Raw genomic sequence first — 23,085 nt, 5'->3', positions numbered from 1 at the left:
GAGCCACAAGTAATTGCCAGGTGGGTCAGGTACTGCACCAGCATGGCTAGAGCCACCTCATCAGTGACCCCTGACCTGACTGCATCTTAGCTTCCGCTGAAGTAGGGTTTTTTTCTCAGTGACATATAGTTGATTTGCAATGTTGTGTTAGTTTCTGGTGTACAGCAAAGTGGTTCAGTTATATAAATGTATATTCAGCTATAAAATGCATGTTTAAATACATACATATAAGTGTATATATTTTTTCAGATTCTTTTCCATTATAGGTTATTACAGGGGGTTGAATATAGTCCCCTGTGCCATGCAGTAGGTCATTGTTAATTTATTTTGTATATAGTAGTCTATATCTGTTCATCCCACGCTCCTGGTTTATCCCAGCTGCCTACCCTCCCTTTTGGTAACCATAAGTTTGCTTCCTATGTCTGTAAATCTGTTTCTATTTTGTAAATAAGTTCACTTGTATCTTTTTTTTTTTTTTTATTCCACATAGAAGGGATGTCCTATGATGTTTGTCTTTCTGCCCAGACCCCACCCAGGAGTGACGTCACTGGACTCTCAGGCCCCAGGCGATTCTGAAGTGCATTCAGGGCTAGGAACCAGTGAGGCCAGATGCCTCAGTGTTTTTCGGGGGCTCCAAGGCACTTTCTGTCTGAGTCTCCAGGAGAGCTGGGTTGAAACGCAGAGTCCTTCTCCAGACGCCAGACCCTGCGAATCTGTTGCTCCAAGTGGGCCCAGCCTCATCAGTGCGTAAATGTGTCTGTAATGTTGGGAGCCCCCAGCCTTGGGATCCTCAGTGGTGTTTTTGGACCCAGGGTAACGAGGTGCCCGGGGAAGGCTGGTGGGAACTGCGGAGCGTCAGGGCTCTGGCCAGTTTGTCTGGGATGGGAGGCTTTTCCCCGCTTTGGGGAGGATGATGTGCTGTCCCCCTCTGTTCTCCGTGCTCCCCAGAGCGTGGCTCCGGGCTTTGAATGACTCACCCCAGCCTGTGGCCTGTCAGCTGGCAAACACTGTGCCCAGTGTGGGGGTGTGAGGATGTTTATCCCAGCTGACAGGCGCAGATGCTAATTGGAAAGATGAAGGGAATACATTTACAAGGGTGCCACAAACAGCTTGCGGCCAGGCCTGGAATCCACGCGAAGGGGCCCTGACCCCAGGGACTCATCTGCAGTTCAGAGGAGGGAGGAGAAGGCTTGTGGTCTCAGAAGATGGAGTGGACTTGGGGTGAGGGGAGCTGAAGCCTTCATTTCTGGGCCACAGCATCCCGGATCCATTGGGAGACCTCATTTCCCTGAGAAGTTTGGTGCCTAAAAACCCGAGTTGTGATTTTATTCGTATTAAATGGAGGTAATTAAAATGAGCAGTAATTTTGAATGACAAAGTAACTGATGAATACAAATATTGTTTTTTAATTTGGGGCATTTAGTTGCTGTTATCTTGAGGTTTAAGTACATATTATTTCAGAATCTATGTATTTTATTTCGGGAAGAGGACAAGCAGAAAGAAGTCCAAACTGTGTGCGTCTCCACCCCCCCCCCACCCCCCCACCCCTGTTCCCGCCAGTATGTCTGAAACCCCACATTTACTATTCTGTAATGCTTTACCTTCTGGTGATTTTTTCCCCCCCCAAACAAGAGATCGTGTATCTTAGGACATATTTGTGTTTATTGAGCCAATGCTGCTGGGGAGGAAAAGCTGAGGCGTAAAGGTTATTTTTGTAATTGTGGCTGGAATTAGGTGAAAATCCTCTTGCTTGGGAAAAGCTTTTTCTTTTTTTTTTTTTTTTTGAGTGCTGAGTTACCAAGACCCAAAATAAAACTTTTAACAAAGGGGCCTGTGTCCCCTCTGACCCCCTCACCACGTAGAGACCGCACCAGCTTTTCTGCCCCGCACTGTCTGTTCCAATCGTCCCTTCCAGAGGCTGGACACGCTTCCCCGGGCAGGAGTCCTGTCTCTGTCTCTCCACTGCCTCCTGGGCGAGTCCCTGGGGTTTTGGAAAATGTGGTAAGTGGGGGGATGGTGCCTTTGTAAAAAAGATCTCTGCTTCTCATTGTTGTTATTTTCCCTGCACGCCGAGAGGAACAGCTGTGGCACCCAGTGCAGGCCAGGACCGCACGTTCATCCTGAGTCTTATTTGACAATCCCAGATATGTTTAAGCAGGATGGAGCCAGGAGCCCAGCCGTCAGCCAGCCGGATTGGCGTACAAGGCCCTGTGTTACCCGAGGGGTGAACAGCCCTCAGTGAAACAGTGTGATGTATGGAGAGAGCCAGAAGTCAGCCCTCAGGGTTCCGCTGCGGCCCCAAGCGTCTCTTTTTATGCACTCATCCTGTCCACGGCTGGCGTTTAGTCCTTGCTGTGTTCCAGTCAGGTCTTCGGCGAAGCCTCGTCTCATGGTGTTGATACGTGACATGACCCCCAGAGTGAGCTTCCCGCCTCCCCTGGGCCTGCGTGCAGCCTTGCAGCCAGATGCAGGGTTCGTGTTTGTGGAGGAGGTTTCATGTCTGGGGTCTTGTCACTTGCTTCTGCTGTGGGGAGGGCTGTCTCCTGGCCTGTGGGCCCCTCCCTCGTCTGCACAGGGCCCCCCTACCTTCCCCGGGGGCGTGGACGGTGTCCTCAGGCCTCCCCTGGGCCCCTGTGCCCCTGTGTGCTGCCTTCTAAGTGAAGGTGGGCATGAGTGTCCACGCCCCTTCACCCCACTTCTGTCTGCCTCTCTGCCTGCCCTGTAGATGTCACAACAAAAAGGTCAAACCCAAACATGCTTGGTTTTCTCCTCAAGCCACAGACCCTTCCTCTCTCCCCTGAATTGCCAGGCATCCTGAAGGCTTTCCGCCGACCCTAGGCTCGCAGATGTCCAGATTTAATGGAGCAGCAGGGTTTATTTTAGATGGGATCGTGACATGGGATTGCCGAGTCTTTTTGATAAGAAAAACTCATTGTCATTTAGTGAAAAGCCAGGAGATTCAGCCCCCCTGGCAAGGCTGTAATCTCTGCTTAAACAGAGCCCAGGGCACAGCAGCCCTTGTGATCACATCTGTCCCGCTTCACGATGGCAGTCACGGCACTGTCCCCCCACTTCCCAGTTTGCTGGCCAGAAGCCCCACGTCTGAGACCAGAAGCGGCAGCTTCTGTGTGCCTGCCCCTCCTCTCTGTCCACAGGAGCTGGCGGGGGACCTGGCTTCCATAGTCTCCATGTTGGTGGCCCCTGGATGGTGCCCACGGATCCCTGTGGGCAGCACGTGCTCCCCTGACCTGCTGGCCACCCCGCCGACCCACCCTCTTGGGGACCCTTTGCTCCTCGACCTTTCACTCTGCCCCCATAGCTGCCTGTTGGGGCCCCTGGCCACCTCAGCACGATGTCACCCCCTCTGACTGTGGGTGAAATGACTGCCCGGGGGCTCTCGGAGCCCTACTGGGTCCCCCAGGACGTTTCCTGCAGCGTCTGTTTCTCCAGCACATGGAGCCTGGGGTCTGGCTCCACCCCCGTGTGTGAGGCCGGGACCCAGGTTTCTAGGCTCTGCTCATGGGCGCAGGACCTCGGCTGTTTACCCTGGGTCTCCAGGCCCGCTCCTGCATCTGCTCGCGCCGAGGGCCGTCCATCCCGGTGTTTGCTGTTGGGTTCAGACCATGTGTGGAGGCCCTTGGAAGTGGCAGCTCTTCTTGCCTGGGGCCACATGGGCGAGTGGCACGGGAGGACCGAGGAGCTCCTCTTTCAACCCGGACCTGTCGCTTCCTGTGCCCAGCCTGCCTGTCCCCTGCTGCTCTCTCGGCTCCTGAACCTGCCGCTCGTGTCCCGGGGGGGTGGTGACAGCCCTCTGCCCGGTGACCCATCTTAAAGGGGCTGCTCTGAGCACCAGAGAGTAGAGAGTGGCTTCACACCTTCCTCTAAGAAGTATTGGTGTGTGTGTGTGGTTGAAGTGTGTGTGTGTGTGTGTGTGTTGGGGGGTCACATTGGGCAGTGGGCCCTGGTGCACCTTTCTTCCCAGGACAAGTCTCGGGGTGTTCTGTTGAGTGTCGCGGCTGGTTCGGGGCTGTTAGAGTCTGGTACCCGTGTGCCTCTGAAGCGGATCGGCTGCCACTGGGTCATCCCTGCCCCCGGATCTCTGAGGGCGGTTCAGGGGTGCCTCCTGTTGCCCCGGCGCCATTTGCTTGTGCTGTCTTCTTTTTTGTTTGCCTCTGACATGGTCAAGCATCAGGTTCTGACCTCAACTGCTGCTGGTTCATTCAGCGGCACGCTTCTCTCAAGTGGGATACTGATGACGATGCTCAGGTATACCCCGTGCCGACGGAGGTGTTGATGAGGGCTTCCCCTCTGATCTGAGTGCGTCAGGGTGAGAGGAGGTGCAGCACTTGCCCGGTTGATAGAAAAGGTGATGAAACCTGTGCGCCTTGGGGGGCGCCCCTCCCCAGTCCTTCCCGTTTGTCTGCTTTGCTGCATTGCCCCATCCACCAACCCATCGACCCTCTCAGTCTCTGCACTGCTGGATGAGGCAGAGGATGACCTTGGGAGGGGCCGAGGTCCTGGGCAGTGCAGGTGTCCCCCGACCCCTGGCCCAATGCAGGGGTCAGTCAGTAGCGCTGCACACCGGCTCCGGGCCCACGCGGTCATGCTACGGAGACGCTGGTGACAAGATAGGCCTGGTCCTGGGGACTTCCCTGGCTGTCCAGTGGTTAGGACCTGGTACTGTCACTGCCGGGAGCCCAGGTTCAATCCCTGGTCGGGGACCTAAGATCCCAGAAGTCACATGGCGTGGCCGGAAGGACCATGCATGGTCCCCGAGCCAGCAGAGCACCCCCGGTGGGGAAGGCAGGGGCTGGGAACATTTCAGTGTTAACAGATACTCACTTCTGAGCACAGGGCATGGTGGGAAGCCTCATCTATTTGAGGGGGTTTGGGGACAACGTACCTGGAATTTGATGACGCTCTGGTGCCTTTTTGTCAATAGTGCCCTCATAGGAGCTACCTTAAGCAAGAAACAAGGACGAAATAGCTTAATATTTTGTACTTAGGCAAATACCATACTTAATTTCAAAGCTTCATCAGAATCAAAAGTTGGTAAAGATTAGCCAAAGCAGAGAATTGAGTTTTGAACTTTTTCCTTTGCTACTTTGATATTTTTGTGATGTTCTCTTGAAAATGAATTATTAGCTTGGTTTCGTTTAATCAGAGGAATTAGGTGGAAAAAAAAAGAACGTTCAAAGCTGCCCTCAGAGGTCCGTGGGCTGGAGCCCTCCCCGCAGGCTCCCTCGCTCGCACCTGCTGGAGACGGGGGCACAGGGGTCCCCATACAGTGGTGGCCTTGCCTCCCTGAGGGGCACACGCTGGGGGCTGTCGGGTCGGGCCTTCGGGTGGAGGTGGATGGTTTCTCTTGACCTCACAGGTTTCTTTCAGAGTCGGGATGCCTTTATGGTCCAGAGCTCAGGCTCCGGGGAACGTGGGGTGAGATGGCCCAGGTTTTCCTCCCTGCAGTCCTGCTGACGAGCTTCCTTCCCCAGGGAGCGGGGGTGGGGGTCACGTCCTTGGAGCTGCTGTGAGGATTTAAACCGGTTCATTTATGCAGAGTGCTTGGAGTTGCGCCTGACCCTCAGTAAGCCTGCCTCCCTTGTGGCTCACTGGGAAGGAGACTGGGCTGCCCTGGCACTCAGGTGAGGGGCCCCGGGAGAGAAGTCGTGCGCGCTGGGCATGGCCTGCCCGTGGGACAGCGGAGCCAATGCCGTCCGTGCAGACGGCGACTGACACGGCTCTTGCTCCATGTCCAGTAATAAATCTTCAGCTTACCAGCCTTCCACGGACTGTGTCTTTAGAGTTTTAAAATGTTATTCCTTTCAGTTTTACCAAATTATGTGATGTTGATCATAATTTGCTTTCTTTAAGCCTTTCAGTTCTCCTTTAAATGCTCTCCTTCCAATTTTTAATCAATTAACACGGGTTAGAGAAAAGTGTGAAGGTATTAGTCGCTCAGTTGTGTCCAGCTCTGTGTGACCCCATGGACTGTAGCCTGCCAGGCTCCTCTGTCCATGGAATTCTCCAGGCAAGAATGCTGGAGTGGGTTATCATTCCCTTCTCCAGGGGATCTTCCTGACCCAGGGATCTAACCTGGGTCTCTGGCATTGCAGGCAGATTCTTTACCAGCTGAGCCACTAGGGAACAGCTACCACATATGTAAGGCTTTCTTTTTGCTTCAAATGTCACAGTCTTCTCAGTGGAGAGAGCCTAGTACTATAACTGCAGACATCATACAGGTCTTGAACCCAGGAGAAGAGATGCTCTTTATATAGAACCAGTGAGAAATGCCATTTATTCAGAAAGAACTTAGGCTTCTGTGCACAGGGACTGTGGTCACAGACTGGGCAGGCTGTCTGCATGCAGTTCTCCATGAAGGTTCTGTACTCACACAGACGTTGAAGGAACCACGAGGTCACGCAGTCCAGCCTGTGTCCATCACACGGCGGGCCCTGCGATGGTGATGGCTTTTTAGGAGAGGTGCTGGTCCACCTCCACGCTCCTGGCGTGCAGTCCCTTGTCAAGGGATGCAGCCTAAGCCTCTGTATTCCTTTTGTAGGTTAGGGGGCTGCGGAAGGTGGAACCGCATCCTGAGGTGTTAAAGGTGGCTGCTGAGAAGAGGAGTGCCAGGAAGGGCAGCCCTGTCCTTCTGGATCACTTTCTAAATGACAGAATCTGCGGCGAGAAGTGTGTTCTCTCTCAGAAGCCCTTGGGTTCTTGGTGCCAGGGTGGTGTCCGCTTGGTGGTGGTGAAGATGAAGATTTTTGGCACTGCAGAGTTTAGGGCTGATTATATGTCTCCTGGATACAGGTGATAGTAATGGTTATATTGGTAAACAGCAGATTTGGTATTTTTACTTTTTAAGTAAACTCAAAGCAGTTCTGGTTCAGAAACGAGGAAAGCTTAGAGCAGGTCCAGATTGAAGGTTATCTTAAGAAAGTTGTAGGGAAGAGATTGCTTAATTTTACTATCATTCTCAGACATTTTATAAATATCAAATTTTATGCTTTTATTCTTGGACATACATGAGATAAAGCCTGTTTGAATTCATGAAAAATGTGATTAAATTTGTTTTTTTTTTTTTAACCTTTTAAAAAATCTGTATAGAAGCTTGAAGTAAGCTGAATGTTGGCAGTTAGGAGTTTGGGGGCACCTTCTTTAATGAGATGAAAACCTCATGAGTTATTTCTCATATTTGTATGTTAATAAATATTCATTCAGGGTTTAATCACTGTTGCTTCTCAGTTAAAACAGCAGCAGAAGCTCTCAATCCTCTCATCTCTGTTTATCACACTGGTCTTCTTCACATTATCCGACCCTCATTCACAACAACGTGAATGGACTCAGAGATGATCATACCAAGTCAGGAGGGGAAAGACGGTTACCACGTGCCGTCACTTACATGCGGGATCCCAAGCATGACACGAGGGAACCCGGCTGCGAAACAGACACAGACTCGCAGACGCAGAGAGCGGACGTGCGGCTGCTGAGGGACAGGCACAGACTCGCAGACGCGAAGGGCGGACATGTGGCTGCTGAGGGACAGACACAGACTCGCGGACGTGAAGAGCGGACATGTGGCTGCTGAGGGGGCAGACAGACTCTCAGCCGCAAAGGGCTGACGTGTGGCTGCTGAGGGGGGGCTGGGGAGGGTGGAGTTGGGGTTTGGGGTTAGCAGGTGTAAACGTTTATGTATAAATAAGCAATGGGTCCTACCGTAGGGCACAGGGAAGTATATTCAATATCCTGTGATAAAACATCATGGGAAAGAAGACTTAAAACAAAGAATGTATAGGGGACTTCCCTGGCAGTCTAGTGGTTAAGAGTCCAGGCCTCCACTTCAGGGGTTGAGGGTTCGCTCCCTGGTCAGGGAACTAGGATCTCTATCCCAGGCAGCTTGACTGAAAAAGAACAAGGGTGGGTGTGTGTGTGGGTGTGTGGGTGTACATGTCTATATCAGATATATATATATATATATATGAATCTCCTTGCTGTATAGCAGAAATTAACACAACACTATAAATTAACTACATTTCAGTTTTAAAAAGATGCTCAGCCTTGAATGGAAAACAGTGGTCCTCTCTATGACTGCCGTCCAGTATAAAACAAGAGGCCGGGAGATTGTGCCCTGTGGTTTGTGTGCTTCTCCTTTATCCTTTGACAGCCCTACGCTGCAGCTGTGATTATCCCTTTTTTAGAGGAGTAAACTCCGTGTCGGGCAAGTTAACTGCAAACACTCAGCCTAGTCTTGGGAGTCTTCTGTCAAGAGGTCTCTCTGGCCTTCTCTGCAGACACTCCTGCACTGATGCCCTGAGTTCAGGCAGCTGTGCCCAGGGCCGAACCTGTCCCCGCTCAGCATTCAGGATCACGTTTCTGCCTGTGCTTCTCTCTTCCTCTTATTTATTTATTTCAAAGCTTCTCTGCTTTGTCTCACTGTATCCTTTCTCTGAACTTCTGCGACAGTTGAGGTATGATATGCTGGTATTATTTGAAAATATCTGTTGATGAGCCATTTTACAGATGAGGAAATCAAGGCCCAGGCAGGTTAAGTAGTTTGTCAGGCGCCACAGACCTGGAAGTGTGGAAAATGTGCAAATCGGTCTTGTGACTGTTTGGATTTGATGGATGACTAATTGGATTCCGAGAGAGACTGTTTAGCAGGATAGTGTAATATATAGAATAGATAATCCCTGTGTAGCACAGGGAACTCTGCTCAATATTCTGTGATAACCTATATGCAAGAAAGAATGGATACACGTATATGTAAAACTGAACTACTTTACTGGACACCTGGAACGAACACAACATTGTTAACTGTACTCTAGTGCAAAATAACTAAAAGAGAATAGTGTAGTCTTCTAGAGGACTGAAGCCTGAACTGGACTGATGATAATGTGAGTGAATAGGAAAGATGGGCGGGGAAAATAGAGAATGACAGAAGGATTTGGAGACTGCGTGTGCCTGGCAGGGAGAGAGGGTGTGGGGGATGGGACTGAAACTACAGGTTTTAAATGAGGTTTGTGTTCCGCCTTGACCTCACTGAGAAGTGGTTTTTTATCTGTATTTTTTTTTTCATATGTTTAGTCTTAAAACTAACATTTATCCAGAGCAAAACACTGGGAAGATAGCTAAAGGGGATTTCAGCTGGGAATAACCTGCAAGCTTTATGCTCTCTCTTATAAGGGGCCTAGGACCGAACAGTTTTCTTACTGGTAAAAACAGACTGGGGGGTATTTCCTGACTCAGGTGAGAGAGCAGCTGTCTTTGCAGAGGCTTAGCAATGTGAGTTTCTCATTTACTCCTTCATTCATTCAGCACTGCGGGCTGCTTGAACTTAAATAGGCATCCCTCAGCATCTGGGATGCTGGAACCTCTTACGTCAGACGGCACAGTGTTTGCATGGAATCTTGTGTATCCTCCCATACACTTTAATCTCCAGATCACTTCTAATACCTAGTACAATGTAAACGGTTGTTCAGGTCAGTCACTCATTCGTGTCTGACTCTTTGCGACCCCATGAATCACAGCACGCCAGGCCTCCCTGTCCATCACCATCTCACGGAGTTCACTCAAACTCACGTCCATCGAGTTGGTGATGCCATCCAGCCATCTCAGCCTCCGTTGTCCCCTTCTCCTCCTGCCCCCAATCCCTCCCAGCATCAGAGTCTTTTCCAGTGAGTCAACCCTTCGCATGAGGTGGCCAAAGTACTGGAGTTTCAGCTTTAGCATCAGTCCTTCCAAAGAACACCCAGGGCTGATGTCCTTTAGAATGGACTGGTTGGATCTCCTTGCAGTCCAAGGGACTCTCAAGAGTCTTCTCCAACACCGCAGCTCAAAAGCATCAATTCTTCGGTGCTCAGCTTTCTTCACAGTCCAACTCTCACATCCATACATGACCACAGGAAAAACCATAGCCTTGACTAGACAGACCTTAGTTGGCAAAGTAATGTCTCTGCTTTTGAATATGCTATTTAGGTTGGTCATAACTTTTCTTCCAAGGAGTAAGCGTCTTTTAATTTCATGGCTGCGGTCACCATCTGCAGTGATTTTGGAGCCCGAAAAGATAAAGTCTGACACTGTTTCCACTGTTTCCCCATCTATTTCCCATGAAGTGATTGGACCAGGTGCCATGATCTTCGTTTTCTGAATGTTGAGCTTTAAGCCAACTTTTTCACTCTCCTCTTTCACTTTCATCAAATGCTTTTTAGTTCTTCTTCACTTTCTGCCCTAAGGGTGATGTCATCTGCACATCTGAGGTTATTGATATTTCTCCTGGCAATCTTGATTCCAGCTTGTGCTTCTTCCAGCCCAGCGTTTCTCATGATGTACTCTGCATATAAGTTAAATAAGCAGGGTGACAATATACAGCCTTGACGCACTCCTTTTCCTATTTGGAACCAGTCTGTTGTTCCATGTCCAGTTCTAACTGTTGCTTCCTGACCTGCATACAGATTTCTCAAGAGGCAGGTCAGGTGGTCTGGTATTCCCATCTCTTTCAGAATTTTCCATAGTTTATTGTGATCCAACCATCACCAAATAATTATTTAATTACAACTGTAACAGATTTCAGGAAGCTGAAGCCTAAGGAAGCTGAGAGCAGGGGAATGCAACCTAATCTTGGGACCAAAGGGGAGGTGTCCTTGAGGGTGTGGCATTTTAGCTGGGTATTTAAGGAGGAGTGGCTGTTCCCCATCTTCAGCTTTCTATTCTGATATTTTTAGTAACTTAAAGCAAACCAGTAATCAGGACTCTTCAAACCACTGTCTTGCTTTCCTTGTGTAAGGCTCTTATTTTTACAGGCAAATGCCTTCTTTTCTTTCACGTTAGGAACACACATAAGGTAGAAAGAAACAGTCTTTGGAGTTGAGACCTGTGTTCCATTTGCTGGTTTTGTGTGTGAGTAGGTTTGCCCAGGGAGGGAGTGCCTTCCTGCGAGGTGGACCTCGCCCACCTCCGTCTGGACTGAGCCCATCTGTTTTCTCCCACAGTTACTGTTTCTACCTTCAGAGTTGCTGACTCCAGACCAGCCCTGACCAGAGTTTCTGGCAGCCACTGCTCATGTGTTCCTTGGTAAACCCATCATCCTGAGCTTCAGGGATGCTTCTGATGCTCTTTGAAGTGTTAAAGATTTCCACCCAGTAACAAGCCTTCACTCTCTGTGTCCCTGATCTTTTCCTCGGAAAGCTGCCATATTACGTACATGTGGGTGTCAGCTTGACCTCCTTCCTGAGCACTTGTGAGGTGGCAGGTGCAGCCCTTGCACCTCTATTCTCAGCGTTAGAAAAACCTGCTCAGCAGGACCTGGCGTGGTGGCTGAGGAGGTGCAGTCAGGGTGCAGACCAGCCGGCACTGTTCCCTGGGTGGCCTTGCCTGCCTGAATAGCCGTGCTGCTCCTGTAACAGAGGGAGGTTCCTGCCTTCATTCTGTCTTTTGTTTTTTGGTCTTTTCTTTTTTTAAAAAATTGAAGTATAGTTGATGTACCATATTATATAAGTTATAGGTATGCACTATAGTGATTCAGTTTTTAAGGCTTATACTCCATTTATAAGAGTGAAGAGTGAGTGAAGTCGCTCAGTCGTGTCCGACTCTTTGCGACCCTGTGGACTGCAGCTTACCAGGCTTCTCCGTCCATGGGATTCTCTGGGCAAGAATACTGGAGTGGGTTACCATTTCCTTCTCCAGGGGATCTTCCTGACCCAGGGATTGAACCCAAGTCTCCTGCATTGGAGGCAGACGCTTTAACCTCTGAGCCACCAGGGAAGCCCACTCCATTTACTATAAAATATTGCCTGTGCTCCCCGTATTGTACAACATCTCCTTGTAGCTTTTTATACCCAGTAGTTTGTACCTCTTGCTCCCCTCCCCCATCACCCCTCCCTAGTGGTGACCTCCAGCTTGACCTCTATATCCCTGAGTCCGCCTCTTTTCTGTTATGTTCACTAGTTTGTTCATTCTTATGGCCAGCAGCACCATGACCTCAGCCCTCAGTAAAGTGAATGCTGACATTGGCGGTGGGTGGGGGGCGGGGCGGGTTCGTCATCTCTGAGCCTTAGTGCCCACTTTGGGTAATGGAAGTTACAGTCATTTATGTTGCAGTTACATAAGATAATGGGCTTCCGTGGTGGCTCAGATGGTAAAGAATCTATCTGCAGTGCAGGAGAACCGGGTTCGATCCCTGGGTCTGGAAGAATCCCCTGGAGAAGGAAATGGCAACCCACTCCGGTATTTTTGCCTGGAGAATCTCATGGACAGAGGAGCCTGGTGGGCTACAGTTCATGGCTTTGCAAAGAGTCGGACACGACTAGCAACTTCCACTTTACTGTACATAAGGTAATATATATAAAAGGTCTTCACTTTATATGTGCCTCAGGGCCTACAAATGTTTGTGTGTTTTAAAAATTCATTCCAGACTCAACTGAGGACAAACCATATGTATACATATATACATCTTGTATATGTGTGTATGTATGTGCTCATATATGTGTTAATATATATCTGTATATGTTTGTGTGTGTGTATGTATGTATATATATGTGTGTGTGTGTGTCTGTGTGTGTATACTGCTATCGTATTTATGAACTAGGACCATAAATAATGTGTGTTCTTTACTACCTTATACGACCAATTTTTTAAATTGAAATGTGTGTTCTTTACTAACTTATATGACAGGGCAGAGACTTGTGTGAGGCAAACGTCACCACAGATTTAAATATTTGCAGCGTTAAAATTTGTACTGAGAGCTTGTATGTAGCTTCTGATGACTGTGCAGCTTTGGTGCAGGGCGTCCATCTTCCCCTGACTCCTTCTGTCTCTCTTTACCCCCAGTTTAGAAATATCACGTATGTTTAGGCTCTGCTTGCCTTTGTCGAGCTGCTGGAAGAAACAGCATGGGACCAGGAGAAGCTCTTCTATTTCAGCCCTTCTTAATGTTGCGAGCTCAGTCGTGGCGGCCTTTGTGACCTCACAGACTGTAGCTCGCTAGGCTCCTCTGCTCATGAAATTTTCCTGGCAGAATACTGGAGTGGGTTGCCATTTCCTCCTCAGGGGATCTTTCCGCCCCAGGGATTGAACCTGCGTCTCCTGTGTCTCCTGCATCGGCAGGTAGATTCTTTACCACTGAGCCACCTGGGAATCACTTCTTAATGTTAGTATGTCCAAAATAATGTATTCTTGAAATTAAATACTAGAAACTAACCTTTTCCAGCCCTGAAAGCTGTTATCTCAGGGTTTAAACAAGAGGAACTTGAAATAGCAATTTTGGTCATTTCAAGAACTGCAGCATTTAGTGGCAGGTAAACATGGGGAAAAATATTCAGCCTCATTAGTAATCAAAGGAATAGAAAACAAAATGTTACCAGACTATTTTACTAACAACACAGGCAGTTTTAAAATGTAAGAGACGGAAAAGAGGGGAAGATATTGAATCGGTAGCGGAAGCATAAGGGTATATACCTCGCCCCCTCGTAAGCAGTTTAGCTCTGTTTGTTAGTGCCTTTGGCACAGTGATTACTCTGTGGGAGCTTAGCCTAAGGAAGTAACCAGGAGTGAGCATAAACATAATTATCACCTTAGGATCTTGGAAACAACCTAAATGTCCAGCAATTGGGGATTGGCTACATGGAGTATGAAGAGCTAGGCAGTGGACTTTTCTGCCACTAAGAATGGAGAACTATTTGGAAAAATAATGACGGGGGAAAGTTTGTAAAATAACATAAAGTGAAGCATGAACCTAGTCTCTGCAGGTCTATGTGTGACAAATAAAAACTACATTGGAACAAAACGTCATCACTGTGTGATGGGAACGCTGGTGGTTCCCCCCCGCCCCACCCCCCGCCGCCTTTTCTGTATTTTCCAGATTATGCTCATAATTAGAAGAAAATCTGTAGTTTGAAAATGCGTGCTTTATGGCTGAGTAACGTTCCATTGTGTATATGTACCACAGCTGCTTTATCCACTCATCTGTCGATGCACATGTAGGGTGCTTCCATATCCTAGCTGCTGTAAATAGTGCTGCAATGAATGCTGAGATACATGTGTCTTTTTCAATCATGTTCCTCAGGGTGTATGCCCAGTAGTGGGATTGTTGGGCATTTGAGTTGGTTCTAATGAAGCAGATGAACCTAGAACCTAGAAAAACAAATGTCGCATGTTGATTCCTACATATGGAATCTAGACAGATGGTACCAATGAGCCCATTTACAGGGCAGTAACATAGACACAGACATAGAGAGTAGAATTGTGGGCACAGTGGGAGCAAGAGCGGGGGTGGGGTGAATGGAGAGAGCAGCATGGGAACATTACATTATTCTGTGTAAGATAGACAGCTGGTGGAAATTTGCAGTATGACTCAGTGAGCTCAGACTGGTGCTCTGTGACAACCTAGACGGGTGGGAGGTGGGGGGGAGATTCAAGAGGGAGGGGACATGTGTATACTATGGCTGATTCATGTTGATGTATGGCAGAAACCAACACAATATTGTAAAACAGTTGTCCTTCAATTAAAAATAAACAAATTCTAAAAATGTGTACTTTAGAATACTTTGTACTAATGAAACCATATGAACACTTAGGGGGATTTGAAAAGCCTTGTGGGAATGACAACAGTGACTTTTGATGAGGTGATGGGACTTGGTGGAGGGGATTGTTTTTAATGTTTTGCTTGAACATACTTCTGTTCAGAATAGATCTTGTATCAGGAAAGCAAATATAAATGTAGAAAAAGTACTTTGGAAATATACGCCACATTTGAGCAGAGGTAGTAGTGTGCAGATACTTCCTGGTCCATGTTGAGGATGATAGAAACAGCTAACAATGGTGGTCAATGATAGACATTTTCTTTCCTTCTGCAGATATTCCTGAAATTCCAGAGAGCATCTCATTCTGTAAAGCACTACAGATCGCTGACTTCAGCGGAAACCCATTGACTAGGTAACCTTTCTGCTTGCTTTTCTGACCATAGTACTAAAGGCACCTTTTGCCTCCTGGCTCAGTTGTGAGCCCACTGACCGGTGGATTCCAGGCACCTGTGGTACCAGGGTGACTGAATTGCTGCCCACTTAGCAATGCGGGGACAGCTGTCTGGAGTCTGTCCTGGGGTATTCCTGGGCCACGTGGGCCCATTTCTAAGATTTCTCCAGACTCTAAGCAACCTCAGAAGAAAGAAAAGTACTTTTCCTTTCCGTTCCTTTTGTTTGTTTTTAAAGTGTCTAGAAAAATTGGGATTAAGTTAAAACTTGGGAGTCATCTATCTCAAAATTGCTGGGGCTTCTTGGGTATGGGGAATGCTCTATTTCACTTTGGTTTTCCTGTACCTGCTTATTTTTAAGAAGTAAATATGTCTTTAATTCTGTTTTTTTCTCCTTTGAGTTTCAGTTTCATGTTACTAATAATGCTTATTTTCATGGAAAATAGTGTCCTAGTAAGCTCCAGCCCGGTTGCTTTCTGAGTCACCACTGTCGTCACATCTCATCCTCTCTCCTGACCATCCTTGTCCGTGTGGTTGTCCCTCTTCCTCAGACACTTCTGTAGCTCCCACCGCTATGAGGTCAGGTGGGGAGCTCCTACCGTGCTGTGAGTCTGACCTCCGCCTGCCTGCCGGCCTTCGCTTCCCTCAGTTGCCTTCCCTGGCCTGGTCCTCAGTTTCCCTCCCCCTCTGTTTGGGCTGTGCCAGCCCCTTCACTCACCCTTCAGATGCAGCCCACGCATCACATTCCTGCAGGTCCCTTTCCTGGTGGCTCCCACGGCCCCTCCTGTGGGCTCTGTGATGCTCTCTGTGTACTTCTCTCATAACGCGGGAGCTCTGCACGTGAGTGATCGCTCCGAGCCGGGCCCCTGGACTGGACTGTGTCCCTCTGTCACTTAGCTTGCCTCTGCTGCCCTACTGTCCTTCCTGGAAAGGAGCGAACCCTCAACTAGTGTTTGTGGAACCAAGCTGAGCTGCTTGTGCTGAAGGCAGCTTCTGGGTTAGGCAGCTGAGATTTGTTAGCTCTCCAGGTGCTTAATCCCCTTCTCTGTTTCTTAGGTTTTTTCCCCTCATGTCTGCCGACACGTGATTTTACCGCCATCCCAAAACTCTGGATCAGAACACATTGCATCATATGAGGCCTGCTCAGTTTTCACCCTGGCCTCCTGTTTGGCAGGTTTCTTGAAGGAAAGCCATTTTAACGTGGCAGGAGTGTTCTTTCAAGAATTATGAGTTAAGAATCTGTCAGTTGAAGGGACCTTAACAATTATTCAGCATGGCCTACAGATTTTATTACTGAAGCAGCTGAAGCTCCAAGAGATGGAACAACCATTTAGGATCACGGAGCTGCCAAGCGACAGCTCAGACTAGCTTTCCTCTTTCCCCCACCGTAAGTCTGGCCTTCCTCAGCCTAGCCCATCACATCACTAGCTTAGCTCTTAATGTTAACAGCCAGTGAAAAAGCAAACCAGCCACTTAAAAATATATTTTCCTTACATTTAAGATCATTTTAGCTAGTTTTAAAATAATTATATATATATATATATATATAGTTTCTGGAGATAAGTTGCATCTTTTGAACTATAGATTAAAAAAAAAACTTACCTCTATTACTCTATAGAAGAGGTTATTGTTGTTGTTCAGTCACTCAGTTGTGTCTGACTCTTTGCAACCCCATTGACTGCAGTATGCCAGGCTTCCCTGTCCATCACCAACTCAAACTCATGTCCATCAAGTCAGTGATACCATTCAACCATCTCATCCTCTGTCATCCCCTTCACCTGCCTTTAATCTTTCCCAGCATGAAGGTCTTTTCTAATGAGTCAGTTCTTCGCATCAGGTGGCCAGAGTATTGGAGTTTCAGCTTCAGCATCTGTCCTTCCAATGAATATACAGGACTGATTTCCTTTAGGATGGACTGGTTTGATCTCCTTGCTGTCCAAGGGACTCTCAAGAGTCTTTTCCAACACCACAGTTCAAAAGCATCAATTCTTCAGCTTTCAGCTTTCCTTATGGTCCAACTCTCACATCCATACATGACTACTGGAAAAATTACAGCTTTGACTAAATGAACCTTTGTGGGCAAAGTAATGTCTCTGCTTTTTCATACACCATCTAGCTTTGTCATAGCTTTTCTTCCAGGGAGCAAGCATCTTCTAATTTTATGGCTGCAGTCATCATCTGCAGTGATTTTGGAGCCCCCCAAAATAAAGTCTGTCACTGTTTCCATTGTTTCCCCATCTATTTGCCATGAAGTGATGGGACCAGATGCCATGATCTTCGTTATTTGAATGTTGAGTTTTAAACCAGCTTTTTCACTCTTCTCTTTCACTTTCATAAAGAGGCTCTTTAGTTCTTATTCACTTTCTGCCATAAGGGTGGTGTCATCTGCATATCTGAGGTTATTGATACTTCTCCCGGCAATCTTGATTCCAGCTTGTGCTTCTTCCAGCCCACCGTTTCTCATGATGTACTCTGCATATAAGTTAAATAAGCAGGGTGACAATATACAGCCTTGATGTACTCCTTTTCCTATTTGGAACCAGTCTGTTTTTCCATGTCTGGTTCTGACTGTTGCTTCTTGAGCTGCACACAGATTTCTCAAGAGGCAGGTCAGGTGGTCTGGTATTCCCATCTCTTTAAGAATTTTCCACAGTGGAAGAGTTTGCAACTTTGTAAAAGCCATTCCTGAGAATGTATTTCATCGATTATGAAAGCCCTCATTAATACTCTCATAGAATTCTCTGTATTAAATGTCACACAACATAGGATTTGGTTTTTAAAAAAGGAACCTAGAAAGAGGAAAGAAATGAAAGACTCTAATCTAGAGGCCATCAGTAAGGCAAGAAGCCCTCACTGCCCCCTGCAAAAAATGAATTATGTGTTCTCTTCTCCATTTTAGCAGATTTATGTATAAAGACCTTCAGCATTTTAGATGCAATGAGATCTTTTTGCCTTCAGTTGGTGTTTTTTAAGCCCCAAATACTGGTAACCATAGAAATATTGAAAGTAAATTTTCTTTATAAGTATTTAAATAATAATTTTATTTTGAATCTTCTCTGTTCAGTAGAGTCTAAGAGAAGTATGCAGAATTTCTTTTTTGTGTAGAACATTGTGAAACATATAATCATCTCACATGATTGGCATCTTTGATCAACTCAAAAGAAAAATATTAAGAAAGTAGCAATTGGCTGTCAGCTGATTAATTGTAAGTAATCTGTAGCTTTGCTCTGGGTATTATAAGCTACAGGAAAAAAAATCAAGCAGCTGTCTTATGTTTTATGATAATCTTGTGGGCTAAAATTTCTCTGTTTTCTGTTAATCAATAAAGTGTTTTCACTCTTAGGCACTTCCAACTGTAGGAAGTATTTACCATTTTCTTTCATAGAGTGCTCAGTAGGCTTACGACACTTTTTCTTCTTTATTCTTAAAATTTGTATGTCTTCCTTCTTTATTTCTGGATCACTTTATCAACAAGTATTTATCATGTCCCTGTACTGCCAGGTATACCAAGTCCTTACTTTTTTTTTCCTTATATTTAGATAAGACAAACATGCCACATATGATGTAATTTTAGGAAGTTATTTCAATCAGCAAATAGAAGAAGAAATCATTATAATTATGTTCGCTATGCACCATATATGCAATTCTCTTTATCAATTATAACATTTTTTATTGTTTTTTTAGATTGCCAGAAAGCTTTCCTGAATTACAGAATTTGACATGTCTTTCTGTAAATGACATCTCACTGCAGTCTCTGCCTGAAAATATTGGCAAGTAAGTTAAGTTTTTATGTGAAGTTTGCTTATATCAGGGTGAATGGGCATTTATATCAACTCCACCTCCTTCCCTTTTTTGGCTCTTGTTTTACATCTACTCAGAAAGCTGTTTACCCAGTCTTCAGTTTCCCCCTCAGGAAAGATTACAACCAGCTTCTGTGTGTTTTGCATCCTGTTGCCCCTGAATTTTAATAATTAAAGAGGATGCTGCCACTTGTTACTGGTGAAGAAGCTAATTTGTTTGGAGTGTTTCTCTGTAAATGGATGGATTCTAAACTAGTTAATTGAAGCGAAGTAGCGTGTGTCATACAGGTGGTTATTAAATCCTGTTAGGAATGACTGCTCCTAGTAATTTCACTGAAAACGTACATCATGTGCCTTACACAGCAGCTCGGTCTGACAGGTTGTGCACCGTGGATCTGGGGACAGGGGGCGAAGGTAGTGGGTCTGGAGAGCAGGCTTGGAATGGGGAGGGGCGAGGCGCAGTGAGGCTGTGTCAGGAGGGGATGGAGCAGGGCGGGCAGGGAACTGGTCCGGCCTGGTCCCCATGCTGGTTCCCGAGGTCGGGGAGCGTGGCCGTGGCAAGAAGTGTAGGGTCCTTTGAAGGAACTGTATGCTGGTGAATCTGTTCTCTTGCACATTCCCACGGATGAACTGATGGATGGAATTATCTTCGCAGGTCTTCTCCATCCCTTCAGGATGGATGGTGGCTTGAAGCAGGCTGGTGGCTCATGCTTGAGCACTCGAAAGCTCACCCTGGCCGGCCAGCGCTGGTGGACCAGCGTGTCCTGCTGTCGTAAACGATTTCTCTCATGCTTACCTGTCCTGCTTAAGTTCTGAGATAGAAGATTGCTTTTTGGGAACTGCAGTGTAACTGGGTCTCTCCTGCAAAGGTTTTTCTTCCCGGGTGTCTGCAGTCCACCATGTTCCCTCCTTGCTAGAGGGAGACGGCTGGCTGCCCCGTTTCTGCCTGCAGGCCCGTGTTTCTCTGTGGTTCATGCAGATGTTTGGACCCTGAGCCAGCATATGTGATGATTAAGAACTCCACCCTTTTAGCTCTGGGACAGGATAGACACAGGAAGGTCCCAGCACCCCGAGTTCATGGTACCCTTTGTGGGGGAAATCGCAGTGTTTTGTGGTGGAGAAAGCAGTCATTATGATGTTTTTGTGGAAACTTTTTGTTGTTGTTGTATTTTTGTTAATATGCATATTTGAAAAGTGTTCCAGCAATCATTGGATTTAGTACATGCTCAGATGGGCTTCCCTGATAGCTCAGTTGATAAAGAATTTGCCTGCAGTGTAGGAGACCCTGGTTCAATCCCTGGGTCGGGAAGATCCCCTGGAGAAGGGAACAGCTACTTACTCCAGTGTCCTGGCCTGGAGAATTCCATGGACTGTATAGTCAGTGGGGTCACAGAGTCGGACACAACTGAGTGACTTTCGATCAATAATCATGCCCTGCACTTCTGCTCTGTCAGGTTTCATGTATTTCTAATTAATACACTAGCCATGTAAATATTGACCTTGCCCGCCTCCTGGCCTCAGGGTCTCTGGAATCTAATACTCTGAGCCCCTCCTCCACTCTCCTCTGGCTCCCGCTGGCCAGCTGGCTGCTCCATCCATCCCCTTGTTTGTGTCTTTTTAAACAGGTTTCACGCTTCGAGAGAAACCATGTTCTTATTTATAACCAGAGTGTTGCTCACATACCTCACTGCTCTGTTTTCATGGAAAATGCTACTTAATAATCCTTTTAGGATAATTTACAGTATTTTTTATGCCACCTTTTCTGTTCATACCTGTGCTTGTTTTTGTCAGTGTGCAGGATTTCTTGTGTATCTGCAGTTTCTGTCAACAATAAGGGCAGTTTTTTGTTTTGAGTTTAGACCTGATCAACTTAATATTATAGCCTCTCATATACGGTTTCCAAAATCTTAATACCACTTTGAGCCTGTGATGATTGATCACCCAAAAAGTAAGAATACTGGGCAGACAAGTGAATCAACTGATTATTAGCTCAGATGGTGAAACTAATGGGAAATGGGGAGTTTCACATTCCTGGTGGTGTTTGTTACCTTAGCCAGAGACTCTGTTGTTTCTGCCTGTTGGACTTAGGATTTGTGTGTCCGTTTTCACTAAGCAGAAAGAAAGGGTGGGCAGGCTCCTCCCTGGGGACGCCTGGGCCCCTCTGGTGTCCTGGACCATGCTGGAAAGGCACGTGGCGCAGCCGAGATGCTGGCTGTCCAGGGCACCTCCTGTTGGCACGTGTATCCTCTACCAACCGACGCAGCTTAGCAGCAGCAGCAGCATCGCCACCTTAAATCATCATCTGTTACCAACGTTCTTCACTGGGGGGCTTCCCAGGTGGTGCTAGCGGTAAAGAACCCACCTGCCAGTGCAGGAGACATAAGAGACATGGGTTCGATCCCTGGGTCAGGACGATCCCCTGGAGAAGGGCATGGCAACCTACTCCAGTGTTCTTGCCTGGAGAATCCCATGGACAGAGGAGCCTGTCGGGCCGCAGTCCATAGGGTCACAAAGAATCGGACACGACTGAAGCCACTTAGTGCTTCCTCATTGGGAGGGACTCTGCAGTTTCCCAAAGGATTCCCACGTGTTTGCTTTGGAGCATTTAACTAAATATTTAGTAACCAGAAAACTTCTTAGTGTCAGGATGGTATTGTAAGCAGGGCACAAATAGCAGGTGCTGCAGAAAGCACGAAAAGGACGTTGAATGGCCACTTGCCTGATGGATACTCCCCGCTGTCCCTGTGGATGCTGAAGTGGAGGGCCGGGCATGAGTTACCCTGCCGGTTTGGTCAGATGAGGCAAACACCTCAGTGTTGGTCCTTTCAGCCTCTGTTGACGATGGGAACCTGGTTTCTCCTTTCAGTGCCTGGCTTGGACAGGTGGCCTTAATTGAGAAAGCTGTGGATTTCTTCAGGGCCGGGTGGGCATGTCCTCCCTGGGGGAGAGAGCCCCAGCTTGCAGGACCTTGGAACTGAGGGCACCCTGTTCCCTCCTGTGTGATTTGCCAAGAGGCAGTTTGGAGGGCATTTGGGTGTTGCGGGCAGAGCTGGTGCTGGAGTCCGGCTCTTCTGGTCCCAGACCTGCTTTTCCCCAACTCTCCCCCCGTCACTGTGGGACAGCTGCTGCCATGGCCCTGAGAGCCTCAGCGACTGTTTCCGGTTCCCCTTGTGGCACCCAATAGTCCATTTGTTAAGGAGGCAGGTCCAAACAGCTTGGTAAAAATTTTTCTGCTAACAAGCTAGTCGCTGTTTGAAAAAGTAGTCATATACTTTGAACAACTGAATTTTGTATTGCATTCTGAAACATCCCCAGATCTGTGCCAGGGGAGGGGGGTACCTGATGGGCACCAGGCCAGCTTCTCAGATCCCCGTGGCCTCTCCTCTTCTACACCCTCACCGTTTGTCACCGCTTTGCAAAGATGCGCTGTCATCGACGCACGCTCAGAGCTGTCCAGCGTGGACGCTGAGCTGCCGGCTCACCTGGTGGTGTTTCGCTGCATGCCTTTCTCATACAGAACTTTCTGCGGGGCTCCCGCGAGTTTCCCCCAGTGCGCGGGAGCTTGAGCTGCTGCCGTGGGAATTGCTGAGTGCGCTGTTTGGGTTCTTGCCAGTCTGCAGCATCAGCTGTTGGCGATGAGCAGCAGCCAGCGTGGCGCAGGTGGCTCATGTCCTGCAGGGCGTGGCTCTGAGCCAGGTAACCATTGTGTGCTTACTGTGATGAAGCAAGTCTCCCAAACAGTACAATCTGTGCAGTACTTTGTAACAAGAGGAGGAATGATCATGAAAATCTTTAAAGCCACCAAGAGGTATAGCAGCTACTTCAGGCAAAAGTATATATTTTTCTGTCACTAGAATAAAAGTGTCCCAGATTTGCTGACCCTTTTCTGGGATGGCCCATACATAATTACCTGGCCCTTCAAAGGAAAGGGCATTTAACAAGGAGCAGGAAACTATCTGACTTTCGATGGGTGTTTAAAAACCTGTTTGTTAAAAATACACTTTCTGATTAGTCTTCATGAACACAAGTGTTTGATGTCAGGGATGATGGGACTTTATCAGCTGAACTTCAGCAAAGACCTTTCCATAAGAAGAAATTTTTAAAAATTACTAATGGATGACTTAATAAGTGCAGTTGATGACACAGTTCTTGGATCAGTGTAACTTAAAAAGAAAATATCTTGGCCGGGTTGAGGCATGTAGAATCTTAGTTCCCTGACCAAGGATCAAACCTGAGCCCACCTGCGGTGGAAGTGCCGAGTCCTAACCGCTGGACTGCCAGCGAAGTCCCCGCTCAGTGTGACTTTGTGAGGTGTCTTTT

The 23,085-nt window shown here is 47.5% G+C and overlaps 1 protein-coding gene across 1 annotated transcript in view; it reads left to right on the top strand.

Annotated features, from left to right (window-relative positions):
• Nucleotides 1–23,085, top strand: part of LRRC1 (leucine rich repeat containing 1) — a 132,083-nt gene that overhangs the window by 68,798 nt on the left and 40,200 nt on the right. Inside the window, exons 3-4 of the mRNA XM_068960711.1 lie at nt 14,850–14,928; nt 18,650–18,739. Coding sequence (XP_068816812.1) covers nt 14,850–14,928; nt 18,650–18,739 — 169 coding nt within the window. The remainder of the gene's footprint in view (nt 1–14,849; nt 14,929–18,649; nt 18,740–23,085) is intronic.

The sequence above is a fragment of the Capricornis sumatraensis genome, chromosome 22 (assembly GCF_032405125.1).
Source record: "Capricornis sumatraensis isolate serow.1 chromosome 22, serow.2, whole genome shotgun sequence".
In the NCBI taxonomy this organism is placed as follows: domain Eukaryota; kingdom Metazoa; phylum Chordata; class Mammalia; order Artiodactyla; family Bovidae; genus Capricornis; species Capricornis sumatraensis.
The sequence above is the reverse complement of the archived record's forward strand: the minus strand, read 5'-3'. Positions and strand labels throughout refer to the sequence as shown.